Here is a 21660-nt window from a genome sequence, read left to right on the forward strand (position 1 = left end):
GGTTTTTAAGCAGTCTTGTGGGGGCCGTTTTGTTTTTTGGTTTTTGTTTCTTTAAAAGGCTATAAGCACTGGTTGAAGCCCTCCAGAACTTTAGGTTCTGAAGCTTCTGGGTCCCTCTGGGCTCATTCAAGACCCACAGTAGAACACCCCCGCCCCCCCCCCCCCCCCCCGGAGTAACATCTCCTTAGCTTACTGGCATCGAGTACTAACAGGGACTTAAACATGACAGGGCATCCTGGCTGACTTTTGCTTATATGCAGGAGTGCTGTTTGTTGGGAACGTGGAAGAGACACAAGGAAGAATTACCCGTATTAAAAGTAGCTCTTGCGATCGATCGGTTTATTGCAGGAGGTGAGGAGCTGAGGCCTAACACAGGTTTGTGCGGCTCCAGGGCCACCACACTAGCCTGCCCTTTGGTCCTTCCTGTCCCCACGGAGGCCCCTACGAATCTCCTCCCCTCAGGGCGTCCCCTCCTGCAGCCCCCATTTCGTGTGCCTCCACCCCTCCACCTTCCCCTGCGTGCCACCCCCCAGTACAAGTGACCGGCCTTGTGCAAGTGCCCGTGGTTTAGAACAGAAGCATCTTCAAAATTCATCATCTGAGAGCGAATACTTGGGTCGAGAGCCGGCTGGGTCCCCTGCAGCGTGCATCCTTAGCCACTTGTGAACCCGCGTCTGGAGTGTGACCGGGGAGGGCTCTGCTCGTCCATGTCACCCAGCACTTGGAGCATGTACGTGCCGATGTAGATGAGCAACTGTCCGGTCACCTGGGCGGCGTGGGACAGGACCCGCAGCAGGCTCCTGCGACAAAGGGGACAGGGCACAGGTCAGGCTTGGAGCTCTGGGCCAGCGAGGGGCAGACAGTGCGGGCATCCTTCACCTCCCCCCAAACATCTGCTCAGAGCAGGCACCGCTCACTGAAGGAGCCACCCCCCAGCCCGCCAGGGCCTGCTACAGCGCACATGCTGATGCACGAGGCCGAAGACCACCTTCCTTGTAGCCGCTTCCAAACGTGGCCTGTTGTTCAGGAGCTAGGAAGCCCTGAGTAGGCTGACGGTGCTCTTGAGAGCACACAGTGAGTCCTGTCCTCTGGCCACCGTGGGTGTTGGGGCTTGTTACTAAAATCAGGCAAGTCAGGTGTGAAAGGAGAAGCTGAAGGAGACTGGTCCTGTGACCCAGTTTGCTTAGGGTGGCCGGAACATCCCATCTCGGCCCTGTTGTGGCCTCTACGCCTCAGGGCTGAGGCTGGCATTCCTGTTATTTCAGACTAAAAAAGTGGCTTTGACTCGAATTCTTACTCTCTACCCAGTCCAGAGTTAAAGGATTCCGTTCCAGTTTTAAAGACCTGTCATGTCACAAGGCCTGGGGGTCAGCTGTGCTGGTCGGGAGAGCCCCCTGGCCCTGGGATCCCACACAGGACCCTGGTGTGAGGCCTTTGATGTGGGGACTTTGGTGACTTCTGTGGCTGCTTGTGGTGCCACCAGATGTCAGATGGTAAGAATTAGTGACAAGAAGGCCGAATTTGCCTCTTAAAGATTTTGTTGAGGTGGGATTTTAGGTGAGGTTTACTTTCTTCATTATACTTTTCCAAGTTGTTAGAACTCTCCTGTCTCATTTTAGAAAACCAATCAATCAAGCTATTTTCTCCCATCTCAGCTAAAAGAGGAAGCTCCCCCGGGGGGTCAGGTGTTGAGATTTCAACACGGGCACAGTGACAATTGTCTATGAGTTGGCCATTAATGGTTCTGAGAGGGAAATGGAAGCCATTGAGAAGCCACTGCCTGAGCTCCCTCTGTGCCAGGGCCTGGGGCCCCATCAGAGGAGGCCAGTCTCATTTCCAAAGCATTTCCTTCCAAAGCTGCTGTCAGCCGCTGCAACCTTTTTAGACCTTCTGTCTCTCCCCCCTCCATCCACCCCTCCACAGGAAATGGTTATTTAGAGGATCAATACGAATTTACTAGAGGACAGAAGTAGGTGTGTTTAGAGCCTATGCAGTCAAAGCACTTAGGAGCAACCTTCTCTTTTAACCGACTGAGCCACCCAGGCGCCCTCAACCTTCTCTTTTAAAAGATGATGAAACCAAGTCTCAGAGACATTAAGCAACCTGTTGAAGGTCACACAGCTGGCTGCTCAGAGGCAAAGCTGGGTGGGACCATGGATGTCCCTCTCAGTCCAGGCCTCAGGGCAGGTGTCCAGCCTGGTTACAACCACAGAGTATTCCTGGTGAACATACAGAATTTGTTCAGAAAGGTGCGGGTATGGATTGGGGATCTGTCTTGTACAGGCTCCTGCATCTGCCAGACTGGCCTCAGCCTGTGGGGCGACAGTGCCCTTGCCAGGGCATGTGGGTATGTGGAAAAGGCACAGGCCCATGCCACCTTGCTGCTAGGTTCAAGTTAGCAGTAATACAGAAGATACCAAAGAGCATTCCTCCGGGGTTCGTGGCTACTCTGTGCAAACCGGGTCAGAATCGCCATGGCTCCGTTTTAGCTGCCATTGCTTAGAATAAAGGTTTTAAAGCGCACAGCCCTAGTTTTTAAAAGAAATTTGGTTCCTTTTCATATTTATTATTTAGTTTTGATTCCATTTAGTATTTAATGGTCCCTGAAGAAAAAAAATGTATATACACCTTGGCTCAAGACTCTCTGTTTTCTGACGTAAGTCTGGGTGTAAGAGGAAAAGTACCGTATGACATCGTGAATTCGTGAACGCCAGCAGCTACCAGGCAGGTCAGGGCCCCCGGGGGGCTGGGCTTGGCAGTGCAAAGCAGCAGGCTGGGGATGGCCCAGGCGCGGTTTCCAGAACCCAGTTGACCCCCATGTCTGTTACCTCAGCAGGGCTTTGACTCCCGTGCACCGGATGTCGTAGGACACCGAATACATCTCATACATGGTGGCCTTCACGTTGAGGCAGCCAATGACATCCTTGGGATTCAGCTTGTACAAGTCGAAGGTGACTCTTGCTATTCCCGATTTCTTTGGCTGCTGGCGGGCTGGGACGTGGTTACCACCCTAGAACCACGGAGGGAGGAAGAGACTTAAGGAGCATCTCCGGCTATGACGTGCAAATTGTGTAATTCTGGGTTTTTGCTAGTTTTGACTCTGTTGGTTTAAAATCTGCTAGTGACTGAGCTGCTAATTACCTAGGGCATGGTTTCAGCCCATCAATGCGCTCATACTGCTATCACGTCCAAACCCATTAGAAAGTATCCTTCCCTAGGCTACTTTCAGTTCAGTGACGTGGGATGAGTGCGGTGTGGCTCCGGGGCTGGACTGTAGGGGTTCAGTAGATGGTTGTGTTTGGTGGACACGGACAGTCTCAGGACTGTAGCACCGTCGGCTTAAAGAGGAGCAGGGAGCACTATTTCCACTTTACAAGAGGCTGCCGGGAAGAAAGTTTCAGAATCAAGTGGCTGAAGAAAGGGGCAGGGTGAGAACTTCGCAGGGCTTCCTGTGTTTTCTAGTCACCACCCTGGATGGAAACAGACCTCCTGGGGACATGGGTTACAATCGCCCCTCTAGGTCCTCCTGAAACATCAGTAGAGCCTTTAGGTCAGGGGAGAAAGCCAGAGACCTCTGTCAATCCCCAGGTTTATAAAGAGCACGGTAGCGTCCTCCCCATAGAAAGCTTTGCAGAGAGCAAGAAGAGAAAGAAGCCATGCCAAGGTACAAATGCCAGCCCAGGGGCGACTCTCCCTACAGGCTTGCTTCACACACAGATCTTGTAGTATTCAAATTTACACAATCAGTACAGTTACTACGTCTCCGGAATCTTTGGGGTTGGGGGCAGTTGAGGCTATAAATGTTAAATTCATCAATGCCAATAATCAACTATATGTGAAGTTAAAACATAAATTCCCCTAAAAGTGTCCAAATGCTTCTTGGTGGAGCCACCCTTCTCTCCTCCCGCACAGACAGGAGATATTGACGGTAAAACCCATTGTTTAACACACAAGAGTTTCTGCTGCCCCTTTAGGGGGTGCTTTCCAGCAGTTAGGAAACATCATTTTTAAATATTAAGATTACAGGGGCGCCTGGGTGGCTCAGTCGGTTGGGCATCCAACTCTTGATTTCAGCTCAGGTCATGATCCCAGGGCCGTGGGATCGAGCCCCTGCATCAGGCTCTGCATTGAGTGTGGAACCTGCTTAAGATTCTCTCTCTCCCTTTGCCCCTCCTCTGCTCATGCACTGGCTCTCTCTCTGATAAAAAATAATAATAAAAGTAAAAACTAAGATTACAGAATAAAAAGGGGGAATTTTACCTGTAATCCTCCCACTGTTCTTTCTCACCGCCTTGTACTCCTTTCTGACATATGGAAGCTTTTATCTTATTCCCCCTAAATGTCTTCCTTAAGTCTGGTCTTAAATCAAAACCCAGCCCTCACAAAGCTAATCTGCTGGTGACCTGGATTTCTCTAACTCGCTGGCTCAAGAAGAAGAAATGATTGCCCCCCTGCCTCACCCTGAAAGGGCTCCAGGGTGCTGCTTCCTCACAGGCCTCAGAGGCACTCAGACTGGAGATGCAGGGGGTCCTCTGGTGACTAGTTCTTGGCTGGATGTTCTCATCCAAGTCAAACAAAATTGGCCTCAAACTTAGTGGTTTGAAATAACAGAGACTTAGACCCTTACATTCTGGAGGTTGGCAGTTCACAACGAGCCGCCAAGTATGGTTCCTTCTGGAGGCTGCCGGGAACACATGGCCCCCTCACCTTCTCCAGCTTCTGGAGGAGCCCTCATTCCTCAGCTTCTCACCTCTCCCCTCCTCTTTCTCTGCTTCTGGACTTCACTCTGACCCTCCTCTCCCTCTGTGAAGACCCCAGGATGATACTGGTCCCTGGGTTATCTGGGACCGTCTCCCTGGCTCAAGATCCTTAATTTAATCATACCTGCTAGGTCCATTTGCTAAGTAACACCTCCCTGGACTCCAGGGATCAGGATGTGGACCTCTTTGGGGGCTATTATACTGCCCAAAACATATTTCTCAAACAAAAAGTAGTCCAGCTCAAGATTGCCTTTTAAAAGATTTGTCTGATGGAGCCTGGGTGGCTCGGTTGGTTGAGCAACTTGACTCTCGATTTCAGCTCAGGTCACGATCTCACGGTCATGAGATTGAGCCCTGCATCAGGCTCCTCACTGAACACAGATCTTACTTAAGATTCAATCTCTTTCCTTCTGCCCTTCCCCCACTCTTGCGTGCTCTCTCTCAAAAAAAAAAAAAAAGCTAAAATTAAAGTAAGTAAGTAAATAAATAAATAAATAAATAAATAAATAAATAATTGATTTGTCTAATTCACCGCATGCTCTTCTAATCTACTGGCATGATCTCCTCACCTGCTTCAGAGATACTATGTTTTAAATTTTATGTTTTTTATAATTGGTCTGTAGTCTTTTTTCCAGTTGGACAAATGATGAAATATTTGATATGGATATTAGTACACATACTGATCTGTATGTATCATGGGTAGATGATGGGTATACTCACCACTCCAGATAAAATGTTGGCAACCTGTTATCACCCATAAGCCTCTCCCCAGTTATATTCTTCCACCTCCCCTCAAGAGGAGACCATCTAAGCTGTGAATCACTCCCTTTTATTTTTAGCACACACACGAGTCTCAAACATCATATTGCTAATTTTGTACATTTTCGGATTATCTATAATCGGTTAAATGTGGAGATTCCCAAAATGTACGTTGGAGACACCTGAGGTCCAGAGACCCTTTCAGGGGGCTGAGAGATCAAAACTATTTTCATAAAAAACACCAAGGTGAAATTTGCCTTTTTTGTTCTCTTTCTCTCATGAGTGGAGGAATTTTCTACTACCCAGCTGAGAAACCTGCGTCACTCAATGAAATCAACATTTTCTTTTTTTTTTTTTTTAAATTTTTTAACGTTTATTTACTTTTGAGACAGAGAGAGACAGAGCATGAATGGGGAAGGGGCAGAGAGAGAGGGAAACACAGAATGGGAAACAGGCTCCAGGATCTGAGCCATCAGCCCAGAGCCCCACACGGGGCTCGAACTCACGGACCGTGAGATCGTGACCTGAGCTGCAGTCGGACGCTTAACGGACTGAGCCACCCAGGCGCCCCTGAAATCAACATTTTCTAAAGAACCGATGCATGAGGTTATAAAATCATCCCTGGGAAAACGATCCAGCCAAAGCACAAGATAAACCAATGGTTCCAATGAAACCGGAAACTTCACTGGTATGCCCTCAGATTCCACACTGCAGCAGCCTTTAGGAAAAGACCACTTAATGGATTTTGGTGTCATATCAAAGAAGAATATCCTCAATGATCTGAAAAGACCATTAAAATGCTCTCCCTTTTCTAACTACATATCTGTGGGAGGTCCCACTTTCTTCCCAAAACAATGTATTACAACAGATTGAATATAGAAGCAGATATGAAAATGTAGCCATCTTCTACTATTTGGTTAGGCATTAAAAAGATTTGCAAAAATGTAAAAAGATGTCACTTATTAAATATTTTTGTTTTGGAAAATAGTTATTTTTTAATAAAAATATATAATCTAAGTTAATCAGTACTGGGTTATTATTTTTAGTAATTTAATTTTCAACATTACATTTAATTAAATTTAATTTTAAAATTAAAATTAATTTTAATTTAAAATACGTATTTACAATTTTCTCAGCTTTAATCTCAAATATAAGTAATATCTATATAGCTTATAGTTTCTTAAAAAATTTTTTTAAATGTTTATTTAGTTTTAAGAGAGAGAGAGAGGGAGAGAGAGAGAGAGGGAAACAGTGTGAGTGGGGGAGGGACGGAGAAAGAGGGACACACAGAATCTGAAGCAGGCTCCAGGCTCTGAGTTGTCAGCACAGAGCCCGATGTGGGGCTCAAACTCATGAGCCATGAGATCATGACCTGAGCCAAAGTCAGACTTAACCAACTGAGCCACCCAGGCACCCCTATAGCTTATAGTTTCTTAACTTTGGCACTTTGGCATTTGGGGCCAGGTAACTCTTTGTCACAGGGGCCATCCTGTGCCTTGTAGAATAGTTCATAGTATCCTGATCTCCACCCACTAGATGCCACCAGTACCTCTTTCATCCCAGTTGTAGCAACCAAAAATGTCTTCAGACAAGGGGTAAGATCGCTCCCAGCTGAGAACCTCTGATTGATGGATATCTATAGACTCCACTGAAATCCACATAAACAAAAGCTATTTGGGGTCCTCATTAATTTTTAGGAGTGTAAAGGGGTCCTGAGGTCAAAAAGTTTGAAGATTACTTGCTTAATGGGTTATCCTGTGATGTTTTCACTCAACAGAGTTGATGAGATTTATTCATATAGATCCCTGTAGCTGTACTTCATGCATTTTCACAGCCGAAGCATATTCCATTCAATGGATAGTCACCTGTGTATTTATTTACATGTATTTATGTAGAAGCACATGGCTGGGTGTCTGTGCGCTGACTGTACGTCTAGGAGAGGGCTTGTCAGGTCATAGGTGGTGCTTCAATTCTATGGGATAAAGGTAAACTGTTTTAAACAGCTGCTGGTGAGAGTGTAAGAGAGTTCATTGCTCCACATCTTAAAAAATGGAAAACCCTAATAATACCAAATTTAATCATGTAAAAGAGTATCTTATTGTGGTTTTAACTTATGTTTTCCTAATCACCAGTGAGGTTGAAAATTTTTTACTATGTTTTACTGTCCATTCTTCAGATACCAGTTCATGGGTTTTTTTGCCCATTTTCCATTAGAGTGTCCATTGTTTCCATAATTGATTTCTGTGAGTTCCCCAAATTTATCAAATACTAATCTTTTGTTGGGTTATGTTGAAAACACCTTCTGCTCACTTGTGGCTTATTATTTTACATACTTTATTGTATCGTTTGATGAACAAAACTCTTAATGGAGTTGTAATTGTCATTTAAAAAATGGCTTATGGCGGGGTGCCTGGCTGGCTCAGTCAGCATGTGACCCTTGATCTCAGGGTCTTGAGTTCAAGCCCCATGTTGGGTGCGGAGCCTACTAAAAAGAAAAAAACAACAACAGCTAAAAAATGGTTTATGTACAGCCTTGTTTAAAACAACAGCAACAACAGGGGCGCCTGGGTGGCGCAGTCGGTTAAGCGTCCGACTTCAGCCAGGTCACTATCTCGCGGTCCGGGAGTTCGAGCCCCGCGTCGGGCTCTGGGTGGATGGCTCGGAGCCTGGAGCCTGTTTCTGATTCTGTGTCTCCCTCTCTCTCTGCCCCTCCCCCGTTCATGCTCTGTCTCTGTCTGTCCCATAAATAAATAAAAACGTTGAAAAAAATTAAAAAAAAAAAAAACAGCAACAACAAAAACATTACACCCTAAGGATGTCAAACATATATTAGACCTTCTCAGTCATGTCTCCAGCTTCCTTTGTGTTTTCTACCTCTACCTTCTTGTGCTACATGATGGGAACCTTCTTGAGACAGATCTTCCAGGTTTTTTCTTATTATCTTCAGTGATGCCTGTCTCTGTTTAATTGTTGTGTTTTTCACTTCCAGAAATTCTATTTGGTTCTTTCAAGTCTACCTTGTCCTTTGGATTACCTCTCGTCCCTTCTTAGTTTTGATTACTCTTTGAACATTTTAAATACACTTATTTTATACTCTGTATCCAATGATTCCAACATCTGAGGTCTTTGGAGGCCTGACTTTATTATTTCTGCTTACTCTCACTTATAGTGCTTTAAGTCCTTACGTTTTGTGATCTGATTCATTCTGAACCTATTTCTCCTGCTGGTTATGTGGGGGCATGGTCAACCCTGGGTCACTGGGGCTGGAGGGAGGGACCAGGTGAGCAAAAACTCAATGAATAAACTCCTTCCACTGATGCCTCCCTTCCTGGGGCTCTGGAAACTAAAAGCTCTCTTGGGTATTTTTGGAATCAGCAGTCCCTAAAACCTCATGAGGGCAGCTGGTGGCCACAGATTCTTGGGAGAGACCTTTAAGATTCTTCTGCTTTATGTGGGCATCTAAAATCTGGCCCCTTACCTTGTATCAGCCCAAGACTTTGTCTCCTGTCCTGCCAGCACCTGTCAAAACTGCAGCCCAAAGTCACTGAAGTCAGTGGATGGCCATGAGTGAGGTGCTCAGGGGTAAGACATCACTTCTCTAGATTCTGGCTCCCATAAAAGTTTTGGACTCTGAAGATTTTCCTTTCTGGAAGGTCAGTTAGGCATATAAAATACGTGTTAAAATTTTGCTTTACTTTTTTAGGTGTTTTATAGTGGGAAGGTTTTCCAAGATATGTATATAATCTGTAGTTTTCCTGGACATAGAAGTCTTTATTCCATCTCTTTACCTTTCTTATTTTTTGGTTTGTTTTTTATTTTATTTTATTTTATTTTATTTATTTTTAATGTTTATTTATTTATTTTTTGAGAGAGAGTGCAAGCAGGGAGGGAGTGAGAGAACCCCAAAGCAGGGTCCACACTGGCAGCGCAGAACCCAATGTGGGGCTCAATCCCACGAACAAAGAGATCATGACCTGAGCTGCATGCTCTACTGACTGAGCCAGCCAGGCACCCCTCTGTTTACCTTTCTAAATCACTATACATTCACACACACACACACACACACACGTACCTAATTTCACTGGCTGTGTTAGCTTGCTGGCCTCCTGAGGACAGAGACAGTGAATGGTCACCAGGTCAATCTGTGTGCTTTAAAAGGACCCATAGCTACTTACTGGCCTAAACCTGTTTCCCAGAACTGCTTGCTTTAAATCCTATAGCCCAGGTTCACTAAGATGCTAAGTTCCCTAGAAACACATTTAAGAATCCTGTTGAGGGTAGCAGATCCAATTATTAGGTGAATATGAAGTTCATATTCAGAAAGAGGACAAGTCAACACCAAAGTAGGGAATGCACTTTTGTGGGTAAAAAAGTCTTCCCGGTAGCCGTTCGGACAAGTGTTTTTGCTTACCGGTGTCCACCTCTGCCCTTTCTCCAAGATCATGAAATGTGTGTTGTCTCCTAAGGTCTGAAAGAACTCTTCCGTATCCACCACGGTTCCGTCTTCCTCCAGCACCAAAGTGACCAGTCCGCTGGTGATAACTAAGGCATCCAGGGTCTAGATTGACAACACATCAGAGACATGGAATAAAGGAAGAGATTCCATTTTGACCACTCAAAGCCATTGACTAAGTTATAGATTCAGAAGTGATCTGATTTTGCTAAAACTTTAATGATAAAGATCTACCTTCATTGGCATCTCGGACTCAGTCTTGGCTTGGAAAAAGAGAAGATTTTTAATGGACCAATCTTCTTCAGAGATCTCAAGGACATGAGATTAATGAAGACACCGAATCAAATTTAGAGTTTCTATAATTACTCACTTATTTTGCCAAATAAAATGAAGAATGCAACAGAATGATATTTAAAGAGCCTTAGGCTCACATCACGCATCTGACCCTCTCTTGCTTCAGGGTCTGCATGTTGGATGTTCATTTCTTCTTTCCATAGGTGTCTCTGTCTGGGTTATGCTTCCATAAGCTGACTCCACAGACTCCAGAGAGTCTGTGATTCTTCCTTATTTGGTGATCTAGGACACTGTTTTAGATTAAGGACTATTTTTCTCTGGGCTTTATAACCAAAAACAGATTTCCAAAGGCTGCTGTTTCCCTGTACTCTCCCTTGTCAAAGAAGAAAGGCTGTATTATCAATTGATGACTGTTTTTAAGGCTTTTGTGTCTGTAGCTAAATCTTTTATGGTACAGAGATGTAATAATGTTCCCTTTCATTCTTTTCTTCTCCCCTCAGACTCTCCAAGGCCATGACAGTGGCATTTCTGTCTCTGCCCTGGTTTAGTATCTAAGCCCATAGCCCTGCATACAGTCAGGGGCCCTCCTGTAAGGGATGGGAAAGCCCCGGGGTTCCTGGCACCTTGCTAAGAAGCTCCTTCAGACTGTTGGCCATCACCCCTCGCCGGCTGCTTCTGTCATGGTTGGAGACCCGGAAAGGGCGAGCTGAGTGCATGAGGGGGGTTAGCAGGACTTTCTTGGTCTGTGATCCCATAAATGTCAGGGGCCTGGAAATGGAAGAGAAAAGTAAAAAATATCTTTGACTTATCTTCAAAAAAGGAATCTTCCAAGAGAGGTTTGAAGTATACAAATTAAAACAGTTTTCATATTTGCATCTGAAAGAAAGAAAATCAGTAGTTGGGGATCATTGAAAATCCTGATATCCAAGAAACAAATAACACAAACAATTAAAAACCACAGCCATCATTATGCCTATTTTACTAGAACATTCAAAGTCCTTGTAGTAAATATGTGAGAAAGAAGTGGTAAGAGCATCAAACTCAAAAAAGAAATAAGAATTCGATTTTGCAAACATGAGTTTTATAGCTGAAAAGTCTTTTTTTTTTTTGCCTAACGTTTATTTTTGAGAGAGAGCAACAGAGCACAAGCAGGGGAGGGGCAGAGAGAGAGGGAGACACAGAATCGGAAGCAGGCTCCAGGCTCTGAGCTGTCAGCACAGAGCCTGACTTGGGGCTCAAACTCACAAACTGTGAGATCATGACCTGAGCTGAAGTCAGACGTTTAACCGACTGAGCCACTCAGGCACCCCTATTGCTGAAAAGTCTTAAGAGGTTATGAATTAGCTAAGTAGAGTTAAAGAATTAGGTACACACACAAAAGTTACATATTGTAAAACTAAGCCAGGAATCGAAAATCCATATAGTGGTCACTAGAGCAATAAACTAACATTTAGAAATTAACTTAGAGGGGCGCCTGGGTGGCGCAGTCGGTTAAGCGTCCGACTTCAGCCAGGTCACGATCTCGCGGTCCGTGAGTTCGAGCCCCGCGTCGGGCTCTGGGCTGATGGCTCGGAGCCTGGAGCCTGTTTCCGATTCTGTGTCTCCCTCTCTCTCTGCCCCTCCCCCGTTCATGCTCTGTCTCTCTCTGTCCCAAAAATAAATAAATGTTGAAAAAAAAAATTAAAAAAAAAAAAAAAAAGAAATTAACTTAGAAAAGATGAGGAACAACAGAACACTATAATAATTGTTGTTGGAATAATGAGAAGGAAAGGAACTTTGGGCCATATGTCACATGACACTTTGGAGTAAATTCCACATTTAACAAAGAATTAATTCAAAGTTTCACTATTAAAAAAACTAACACAGGGGCTCTTGGGTGGCTCAGTTGGTTGAGCATCCAACTTCGGCTCAGGTCATGATCTCACAGTTCATGAGTTAGAGCCCTGCGTCAGGCTCCGTGCTGACAGCTCAGAGCCTGGAGCCTGCTTCGGATTCTGTGTCTCCCTCTCTCTCTGCCCCTCCCTCATTTGCGCTCTGTCTCTGTCAAAAATAAACATAAAAAAATTATTAAAAAATAAACTGACACAGAGAGGGAAAATAACGAACAAAACCAAATCAAGACAATTTTCTGAGGGAGAAAACCTCCAACCTTTGGTTGTCAAATTATACATACAAACATATTATATATACATATATGTATATGTATATGTACATGTATATACACATATATGTATATTATATATAAATATATAATATACATGTATATAATATGTATGTAAATATTTATTATACATTTATGTATATATATAAAATGGGGGATAAATGAGAAGCTTACTGCTTTAGTAGTTTTTTAACACTTTTTTAAGATTTCATTTTTTTTATTATTTTTTAAATGTTTATTTATTTTTGAAAAAGAGTGTGAGCGGGGGAGGGACAGAGAGAAAGGGAGACAGAATCTGGAGCAGCCTCCAAGCTCTGAGCAAGCTGTCAGCACAGAGCCTGACACAGGGCTCGAACCCACCAACTGCGAGATCATGACCTGAGCCGAAGTCGGACACGTAACTGACTGAGCCACCCAGGTGCCCCATGGAGCATATGAAGCTTTTGATGGCAAAGAAATGCAAAACCACCTTTGACACACCAGTGCATGCTTTCAAACACACATGCAAGAAGTGATTTAAAAGTAACTCCATAAGGGGCAACAGATGTGCCTTGCTGGTGGCACTAGGAGCTGGTTCAGTTTCTTTGGAGAACAGTCTAGAAATGCATAGTTTTCACCCAGGACAGTGGGCTTTTTAAATTTAGGGGTATACCCACAAAGAAATTATTGGAAAGAATATCAACATAAGTTATCAATAGTTCACGTGGCTCTCGCTTCATGTCAGGTGCTGTGAGAAGTGACACATGACCTCACTTAATCTCCCCCAGGCCCCGAGGGATGAGAGCCTACAGCTGCACTGGCCTCACACCTAAACAGTATCCTACCTACTGCAGGCACTCAAGTCGTTGTTGACGATCTGGACAAATACTTGTAGAGTGAGATTCAGAAGAATGAAATGAAGGGCCTTATTTTTAGGACAATCTTACAGAAGATACAAAGTGAGGACATCACTGATTTCTGACACATAAAATGGACCGTCTAGATTAACCCCATGAAGGCTAAAATTGTAGGGGCTTTTATACTATCACCTAGGATTTAGCACTTTATTTTATACATATCCAAACACATATACCTACACACATACAGTCACACACATCCACACATACATATTGCCATTTATTTATCTAAGCTTTATTTTCCCAACTAGATTGGAATTTCCTTCAGGGAAAAAGCTTCTTTGTTGTATCTCCCATAATGCCTAGATTAGTGCTAGGCAAATAGGTTTTCAATAGTATGTGGTCTAACTTGAAGTTCTACAAATGGACATAAGTGAAAATTCAATGATCTAGCAAGTAATTTTCTATATGAGAAACTGATAGTGTAGTAATGAACCGGCTCTCAAAAACCATCAGGTTAAGTTCATGCTCATAGCATGACCAGCCAGTTTCAGTGAGTATCTACATATTATCCTTGGCAAAAAAAAAAAAAAAAAAAAAAAAGGGGGGGCTTTCTAGGAATCAGACCCAGATTGTTAGCACAGGTTTGGTCTGAAGTGTATTCAGCTAGCATCATATTAGTGCTTCCTAACTGCTTACATCCAAGCACTTGCTATGGCCAGCTTATGCTAACTTTTTATACATACTAACTAATTATCATCACAACTTTACAAGGAAAGTATTACCCCATTTCCCAGATGGGAAAAACCGAGGCTCAGAGTGGTTTCTCAAGGTCACTCAATTAACAAGGAAACGAAGTAGGACATACTTATCTCTGGACTTCTAACCTCAAGCAATAAACATCACTTAATCGTCAGTCTGGGGCTGCTCTGGTTGAAAGGACCACAGTGGTCTCGGTGAACACCGACAGCTCCTTTCCCTTCTAGGCCGCCAGAGTCACTGCGTTATTTGTTCCTAGTGAGGCAACGGCAAGGGGATTGTGGCAGGTCACTGGCCTCTGATGCAGGCTCCCCATTAGATTGATCAGAGAGCCACCAGATGAATCCAAGCCTTGAACTGACACAGCGGTGGGGCTGGCACACAGCCTCTGAACTTTTGCCCTGATTACAAGGAGTTACACCAGGTTCCTCGGTTACACAACCTGACGGACAAGATGCCCACGTTCTGCTGAGCTGGTGCTACAGAGCCCCCTGCTCACAGTCCTGTCTCTGGTGATCTGGTAGATGGGGCAATGAGGATTTTACCTAAGATGCTTTACACTGAGAATTGGCTTTGTTGGCAACCTAATAATGGCACCTGAAACTTAAACTCGACGGTGAAGTCTGTATGAGGAGGAGAGAGAGACTAGTTCTATTCTATGCCAGACCCGTGCGCGTCAGATGAATAAAAGTGAGGCTCGGGAAGTTAAGAAATGAATAAGGTCAGAGTCAGCAAGAGCTAGAACAGGGGTTTGAACCCAGCTCCCACTTTTGCGCCACGGTGCCTGCCCTACAAGGTGAAAAGCCTCCTATGATGCAGAGGAACCCCGGACCCTCACCAGCATGAGCCTCTCTTCCCCCTGCAAAGCAAGAACTCCTTGCCGTTGTCCTCGAGCCCTTCTAGAATCTGTACTCACTGAGGCCAGGGTCTGTCTGTACATTTTTTACTTCCCCACAGCACCTAGCCTGCCATTGGCACGCGATCCATTCACTGAGTACAAGACAGGCTAGGACAAAAATCTGAGAAATGGGAGAACAAAGTTCATGTGCTGGAATCTTAGGTCCAGGTGCTAGAGGCCAATGACACACCTTGTGGGCATGAACAGCTTTGACCTAGTTAGTTGTGGTCCTGTACCTCCTCATTGGATGCGAACGATCACGCCTCAGTAAGCACCAGTGTTCCAGTTACATACTACAGTTGATTATACAAAGTCCTTATTGTCTTTAACTTCTGGACTAGACAAGTGCTGGCAGTCATTTCTGGTCCTCTCCCCACGCTGCCCTCAGGACAGCCATCCTCAATAAAAAAAGATACACACCATATTGTTCTTCTTACCCATTATGTTTCCTTAACCGGGTACTGGGTCATTGTTGGAGAAAAGGCTTACGGAGCACACCTAAAAAAAAAATCCTCGAAGACAAGAAAATTAAATCCTGCCATTCTAGGAAGAGGATGAGTGATCTGACATGTCAAATTATACAAGATCCAGGCTATCTTATAGATAATATAAAAAGGAGTTAAATGAAATTTTATGTACATGAAACCTATTTAACAACTATTATAGGAGTATTTACTTTTTTTTTTAATATTTATTTATTTTTGAGAGACAGAGCATGACAGGGGAGGGACAGAGAGAGAGGAGACACAGAATCTGAAGCAGGCTCCAGGGTCCGAGCTGGCAGCACAGAGCCTGACGCGGGGCTCGAACTCACAAACCGCGAGCTCATGACCTGAGCCGAGGTCAGACGCTTAACGACTGAGCCACCCAGGCGCCCCCAGGAATATTTACTTTGCTCCAGCTAAAGGAGCAGCAAAGCAACTAGCTAGCTAAATGAAGAAAGCAAGGTATTGATCCAACCCACTCCTGGTCCTCTTAATAGGATATTTTATGTCACTGGCTATTAGTGCAAGATCTAAAATGTCTTACTCTTCTCCCCTCAATATTTTAATATATCAAAGTTGAGACAGGGGCTCGGAGAAGCCTTAGACAGCACACACTGGTCACCCTCCCATCCTGGGAAAGTACAGACAACCATATAAGCAGGAAGGAAATAGCTCACTAAAAGGAAAAGAAAAACCAGGAAACAGGTTGTTCAAGGAAACAGATTGTTTCGGGGAAACCGAGACAAAAAGAGTAGTCAGGCTTCATAGAATATTCTTAAAAACTGTGAAGAGGCATATCTCCCAGAAGTGAGGGAAACAGAGAAGCCTTTGTACTTTTCCCCAAGTGAACTGAGAAGTCTCGACTTAGCAAAGTGTAGCAAATAAAGCAACAGGCCACAGACTGACGGCAGAGGTGAACTTCACTCCAGTAAAAGGAAGCTAGCCTCCATGAGTCATAAACAAGCATGTTTTTATGCCACTGTATGGACCGATGTTTATTCCAGAAGTGCAATAAGAAGGAAAAGGGCAGGCCTGGGAACAAAGCCTCCCCCAGAGAGAAATACTTTGGGGTCAGCAGCGATGAGGTGGCTCCGTGAGGCCCTGTAAGGTACTGCCCCCGGGGAACATTCAGAGAGAAGGGCCCTTCATTTCCTTGTTAGGTAGAAAGGAGGAACCCACGTGAGAGAATGCGCACAAGCAGGTACGACAAGCCAACCACCCACTACTACCAAAGCCTAGGGACAAGGAGCACCTTAAGAAGGGAAGTGGTGATGTCAAATACAACAATGCAGAGAAACAGACGGGACTGAAAACAGACAGGAGTGAAAACAGACGGGACCCATCCGGCCTGGCTGGGTCTCAAGTGAGCGGTCAGGACGGTGCAGGGTCTAACCCACTGGCAGAAGCTGGAGAAGCGTCAGCCTCAGTGATGCCTCCTCCTTCCCCAGCAGTGCGGGAGCCACGTTACGGGCTACACACATTGGGATGTCTGCCCCACAGCGACGGCGGCTGGCTCACATCTGTGCCTTGACCAGCCTAGAGAAATGCTTGATGTAGTAAGAGTATTTTCAGTATATGACCATGAAGTCTTTGAACACTTGGAAATGTTATTAAAATAACAGTTTAGACCCAGGAAGGAATAAGCATCAGTAACCTGGGAGATTTACTTGTAGAAAATGCAGTTCCTCGCTTATAACAAAAAGACAGTGGTAACATGTGTACTGAAATGCCAGCTATACAAAACCTAGAGTTCCTGGTTCAAGGAAAGGAAAGATGTACCAAATGGCAACAAAAACAGCAATTTTGCACACAGTATAATACATATCAGCTCTGTAACAACTTCAAGGTCGGCATGAACGTTAGCATGGACAGACACAATGGCTGAGTGGCTTTGCCTATGACAACACACACTGGTATGGACATCCTTGACGTCTGGAGCTCTGCTGAGGGACCTCAGGCAGCTTTCGCCCTGACTAAGGCCTCGAGGGATCACAGACGATTAACAAAGTAATGACTAGTTTAAGACGTTAGGATTGCTGACCTTAAAACACGATGTATATGTGGATGAAGTTTTTTCTTTGGCAAAATGCAATCCTCCACTAATAAAAGAGTTAAGGCCAGCTAGTTTAAATTAAGGAACACAGAGGAGGCAGAAGTCCAGCAAGACTGTAACTAACAAACATGGCCTTTACCCTGTCTGTGGCTCACGTGGGTCTTCAGCCTTGACGTGGTTCTAAAGAAGGGCAGGGAAGGACAGGGTTTTCCTTTCAACAAGTAATATGGATCCTTTTTCTTCCAGTTTCGTTTGGAAGCAGGTAGATTCTTGAAAGAACTGCACTGTGCGTCCCTGACAAATAGTCACTCACGTTTAGAGTTTGCCAAGCTCAGAAGGAGGGTGTCTTTGAGTAGACATTTCCTTACGTTTTGACTTGCCCACATTTCACAAGCAAGTCACTTTCATACACACTTGACCCAGTGGAAACCTTACACAGATGCACTTTGGATTTCGGTATCCTGTTATAGGGATCAGGTGGAAGGGCAGGGTCAGACTTAATTCTGAAGGCTCTTCCTCCTCCTCCTCCAGGCAATACCAGCCAGGAATCAAGGGTGCCTTCTTAGCAGTCCTTAAATCAGCCTGCCACCTCCTCAGGGTTCACAGAAGTGGCTGAGTGGGTATATTTGCATATTTGAGGGGGAGAAGTGCAGAGGATTGATTCTAAACTAATAATTGTTACCCCCTGGGAGTGGGATTGTGGGGGGCGGGGGCGGGGGGAGAACAACAAGGAAACCCAGGGCTCACCTTCATGCTGACATGAGTTAGGGAAGATGCAGGAAACAAGTCTGTTTCCCACCTTCCCTGGTTCCTTACTACTTGACGTCATTGTTTTTGTTTTTTAATTTTTTTTTTCAACGTTTATTTATTTTTGGGACAGAGAGAGACAGAGCATGAACGGGGGAGGGGCAGAGAGAAAGGGAGACACAGAATCGGAAACAGGCTCCAGGCTCTGAGCTATCAGCCCAGAGCCCGATGCGGGGCTCGAACTCACGGACCGCGAGATCGTGACCTGGCCGAAGTCGGACGCCCAACCGACTGCGCCACCCAGGCGCCCCTGTTTTTGTTTTTTAAAGTGAAAGCCCAGTGCTGTTCAGACAGACCGCCTTTACATTTTGGAAGCTTTCTTCCTTCCTTCCTTCCTTTCTACGTTTATTTATTTTTGGGAAAGAGAGAGACAGAGCATGAGCAGGGAAGGGGCAGAGAGAGAGGGAGACACAGAATCTGAAACAGGCTCCAGGCTCTGAGCTGTCAGCACAGAGCCCGACGCGGGGCTCGAACTCACAGACCGCGAGATCATGACCTGAGCCGCGGTCGGACGCTTATCCGACCGAGCCACCCAGGCGCCCCTGGAAGCTCTTTAGCTCTTTTTCTAACCTTGAGGGTTGCGCATGGCAAGTTCAGCTCCACAGATCGCACTAGTTTGTCAAGTGATTCTCCCTCCCCACCTTGCCCCTTCAACCCACCCTGTCGCTCTGCTCTTTGGTACAGATGGGATCACCTCTGAAACCCGCATTTTAAAGAACTCAAAGGGCTTCTCTATCCTTTTTGAAGTACTTTGAAGATCTTTAGAGAGGCACTATCCCTGCCATAAGTCTATACTTGAGAATTACTTCCATGCAATATTTGTAGGATTTTATCAGCAAGGACGGGTTTGGCTACGTCAAGATATGAGGATGAATGACAGCTGGGGGGGGGGGGGCGGGGAAGTGTTGCGGTGCCATCAACCCCCCAGCGGGTGGCGAGACCCGGGAAGGGAGCGAAGACTAAGAAGCCTCGGAAGGCACCTGGTCCCTCCCTGGGCAGCGTCGGCGCTCTCAGGTGCGGCGAGGAGGGGGAGCGCTTCCCCCCATACACCCGTTACAAGCCTGGGTGGGCTCATCAAGCAGGGGTCTGGGAGCGTTCAGAGCCCGAGGGGCGCTCTCTGCTCAGCCCACGCTCCCCTTGGAGCCCAGAGCCCGCGCTCGCCCTTAGGCCCACCCCAAAGCCGCCGAGCGTCCCCACCAGCAGCGCCCCGGCTCCCGTCGCGACCCCGAGGTCCCCGTGAAGCCCTGCGCGGGAGCACCGTGGAGGCGTTGCCCGCGTTTCCCAGGACCGGGCCCTCGGTTGCCCCGGCGGCTGCAGCAGCGTCAAGAAATTCAGCCACTCCCGCACTCACCACTGTCACCTGTTCCGTCGATGCCCGCGCACCTCGGGAGCGCCACACCTGGCACTTGCGGCCAGCTGGAGGAGGGGGAGGAGAAGCGCGGCCGGCTCGGACTCTGCACCCCCGCGCAGCCGCTGGGCGTGTGGGCTGGGACTGGGGCCTCGGGGCGCTCCGGGTTGCTGGGCGCAAGAGGTGCTGGGGGGTACCGGGCGCACGGGGGACGAGAGACGCAGGGAAATGAGGGACTCACTGGGGTGCCAGGCACAGGGGGATGCAGACCGTTCAGAGCGCAGGGGGGCGGGGGCTCAGGGGGATGGGTGGCGCAGGGCCGCGGGGTGCAGGCGTGGCCCAGAGCCTGGCTGGCGCTGCACTCGCCTGATGAGGGCTCCGGCGTAGTCCCGGGCGGTCTCCATCGCTAAGGTCCCCCTCCCAGGCTCGGCCTCCGCCGCCCGCGCCCTCCTCTTAAAGCGCCGCCACCAGCCCCGCCCCGGCCGGCCCGCCCCGCGCCGGGAGAGGACCTTGGCTAGGGGCTCACCTCTGCAGAAGGTCGTGGCTGCGCCTCCTGGGAGAGCGCCCGGGTCCGTGCCAGTTCCGGGCCCCTGGAGGGGAAGCGGTTCTCGCAGACCGCTGCGAGAGGACGGTCCCCACGACTCTCCACCCACCAGCTGCTCCGCGCGTCCCCTAAAGGTCGTTGTTAGCCTGTTCGCCTTGCACATTCTGGGAGGTGAGGCAGCCTGGGCGGCGTGGCTGTGGCTGTGAAAAGGCAGATGTGTTGCTTTCAAACCCATGGGGGCCACGGGCGGAGGGGCGGGGGTGGCGGTGGAATGAGGTGCAGGATGAGTTACCCCCAGGGCCGCACTGGGTTGGGCGCCCCGGCTGCAGCCCCCGACCGACGTCCCGCTCCAAGCTCAGCAAGCCGGCTGGCAAGGCGAGGAAGTGGCCGCAGACACCTGGACACAGCGCCCTTTAGATTCTCGGGAAGTGGGGCCGGGGGATTGGCTCCCTTCCTGTTAGGTGCTCCGCGGCTGTTCTGATGGGCATTTGGGGGCAGTAAGAAGGGTGTTTAGAATGCAGGAGTAAACGGACCGTTGGACTTGGTTAACAATCTTTTAGCTCTAGGGAAGAGACTTTCTCAGAGTAAGGGAGGCAACAGAAAAACCAAGCCAGGGCTGAGGGAGATTTTGTCGGCCTCCTGCTTGCGCAGATAATCGTACCAGAAGATGCAAGTCGGCTTGTTTGGGACCTCAGAAGAGGGCAGGGGGGCGTGTCAGGAATTCCACGGAGCTCTACCTGCAAAATCAAAGAAGTCTCACGAGCAGGTTAAGGAGTGAAACAGTCCCTCAATTCCAGCCCCTTCAAAGGCGGAAACTTTCTGGGATATAGGGTTCCTAGTACATACTGTCCTGCACATGGTCAAGTGACTGGTTCCAGAAATTGTTAGTAACTGCTGACTGCCCTGTTGTGAGTGGTAGCCTGACCTGTGCCTCCCATCACCTGACTCGCCTTGGTTTTAACACATTGCCTAACACATGGCTCCTTCTGTCTGCATCCTTCAATTTAGCTCACAGAAACAAACACACATTTCTTCCCCTTTAGGGGCATGGGGATCAACATACCTCATTTGACTTGCCTGAAGGTGTGTTGAAGCCAAAAACAATTTCCTTCCAGAGTCCCAGACTCCACAGGGCCTTCTGGGAACTCTCCAGGCCCAGGCCACAGAGCTGTGTTTTCGGCTCAGTGCCACTGGGGCTGGACATGGTCTTAAGGCTGATCATTAGGGGCGCCTAGGTGGCTCAGTCGGTTAAGTGTCAGACTTTGGCTCAGGTCATGATCTCGCGGTCCTTGAGTTCGAGCCCCACGTTGGGCTCTGTGCTGACAGCTCAGAGCCTGGAGCCTGTTTCAGATTCTGCATCTCCCTCTCTCTCTGACCTTCCCCCGTTCATGCTCTGTCTCTCTCTGTCTCAAAAATAAATAAAAACGTTAAGAAAAAAAAAAATTAAAAAAAAAAAAAAAAAAAGACCGATCATTAGTGGCTCCTTCCACGGATACTCTGCTG

At 47.0% G+C, this 21660-nt stretch overlaps 1 protein-coding gene and 1 long non-coding RNA gene across 7 annotated transcripts; both read right to left on the reverse strand.

The window, feature by feature from the left end:
• Positions 1–322: 322 nt before the first annotated feature.
• CIDEA (cell death inducing DFFA like effector a) lies at positions 323–20271 on the reverse strand. Of its 6 annotated transcripts, XM_086682425.1 has the most exons (6): positions 19617–19730; positions 15358–15418; positions 10890–11034; positions 9931–10077; positions 2829–3010; positions 323–800 (listed from the first exon to the last, which is right to left on the reverse strand). In XM_086682425.1, the coding sequence occupies exons 3-6, from the start codon at positions 11019–11021 to the stop codon at positions 653–655; spliced, it is 609 nt and encodes a 202-aa protein (XP_086538551.1). In that variant the 5' UTR covers positions 11022–11034; positions 15358–15418; positions 19617–19730; the 3' UTR covers positions 323–652. The 6 variants fall into 6 exon arrangements, with proteins under 6 accessions (XP_086538551.1, XP_086538550.1, XP_025786965.2 ...); XM_086682424.1 differs by lacking the exons at positions 15358–15418; positions 19617–19730 and adding an exon at positions 20140–20271; XM_025931180.2 differs by lacking the exons at positions 15358–15418; positions 19617–19730 and adding an exon at positions 19980–20121.
• Positions 7837–9923, reverse strand: LOC147575484 (uncharacterized). Its single transcript, XR_015242429.1, has 2 exons — positions 8998–9923; positions 7837–8004 (listed from the first exon to the last, which is right to left on the reverse strand). It is a non-coding gene; the product is annotated as an uncharacterized LOC147575484 (long non-coding RNA).
• Positions 20272–21660: the final 1389 nt, after the last annotated feature.

The sequence above is a fragment of the Puma concolor genome, chromosome D3, assembly GCF_028749965.1.
Source record: "Puma concolor isolate L17-30 chromosome D3, mPumCon1.1.hap2, whole genome shotgun sequence".
NCBI lineage: Eukaryota > Metazoa > Chordata > Mammalia > Carnivora > Felidae > Puma > Puma concolor.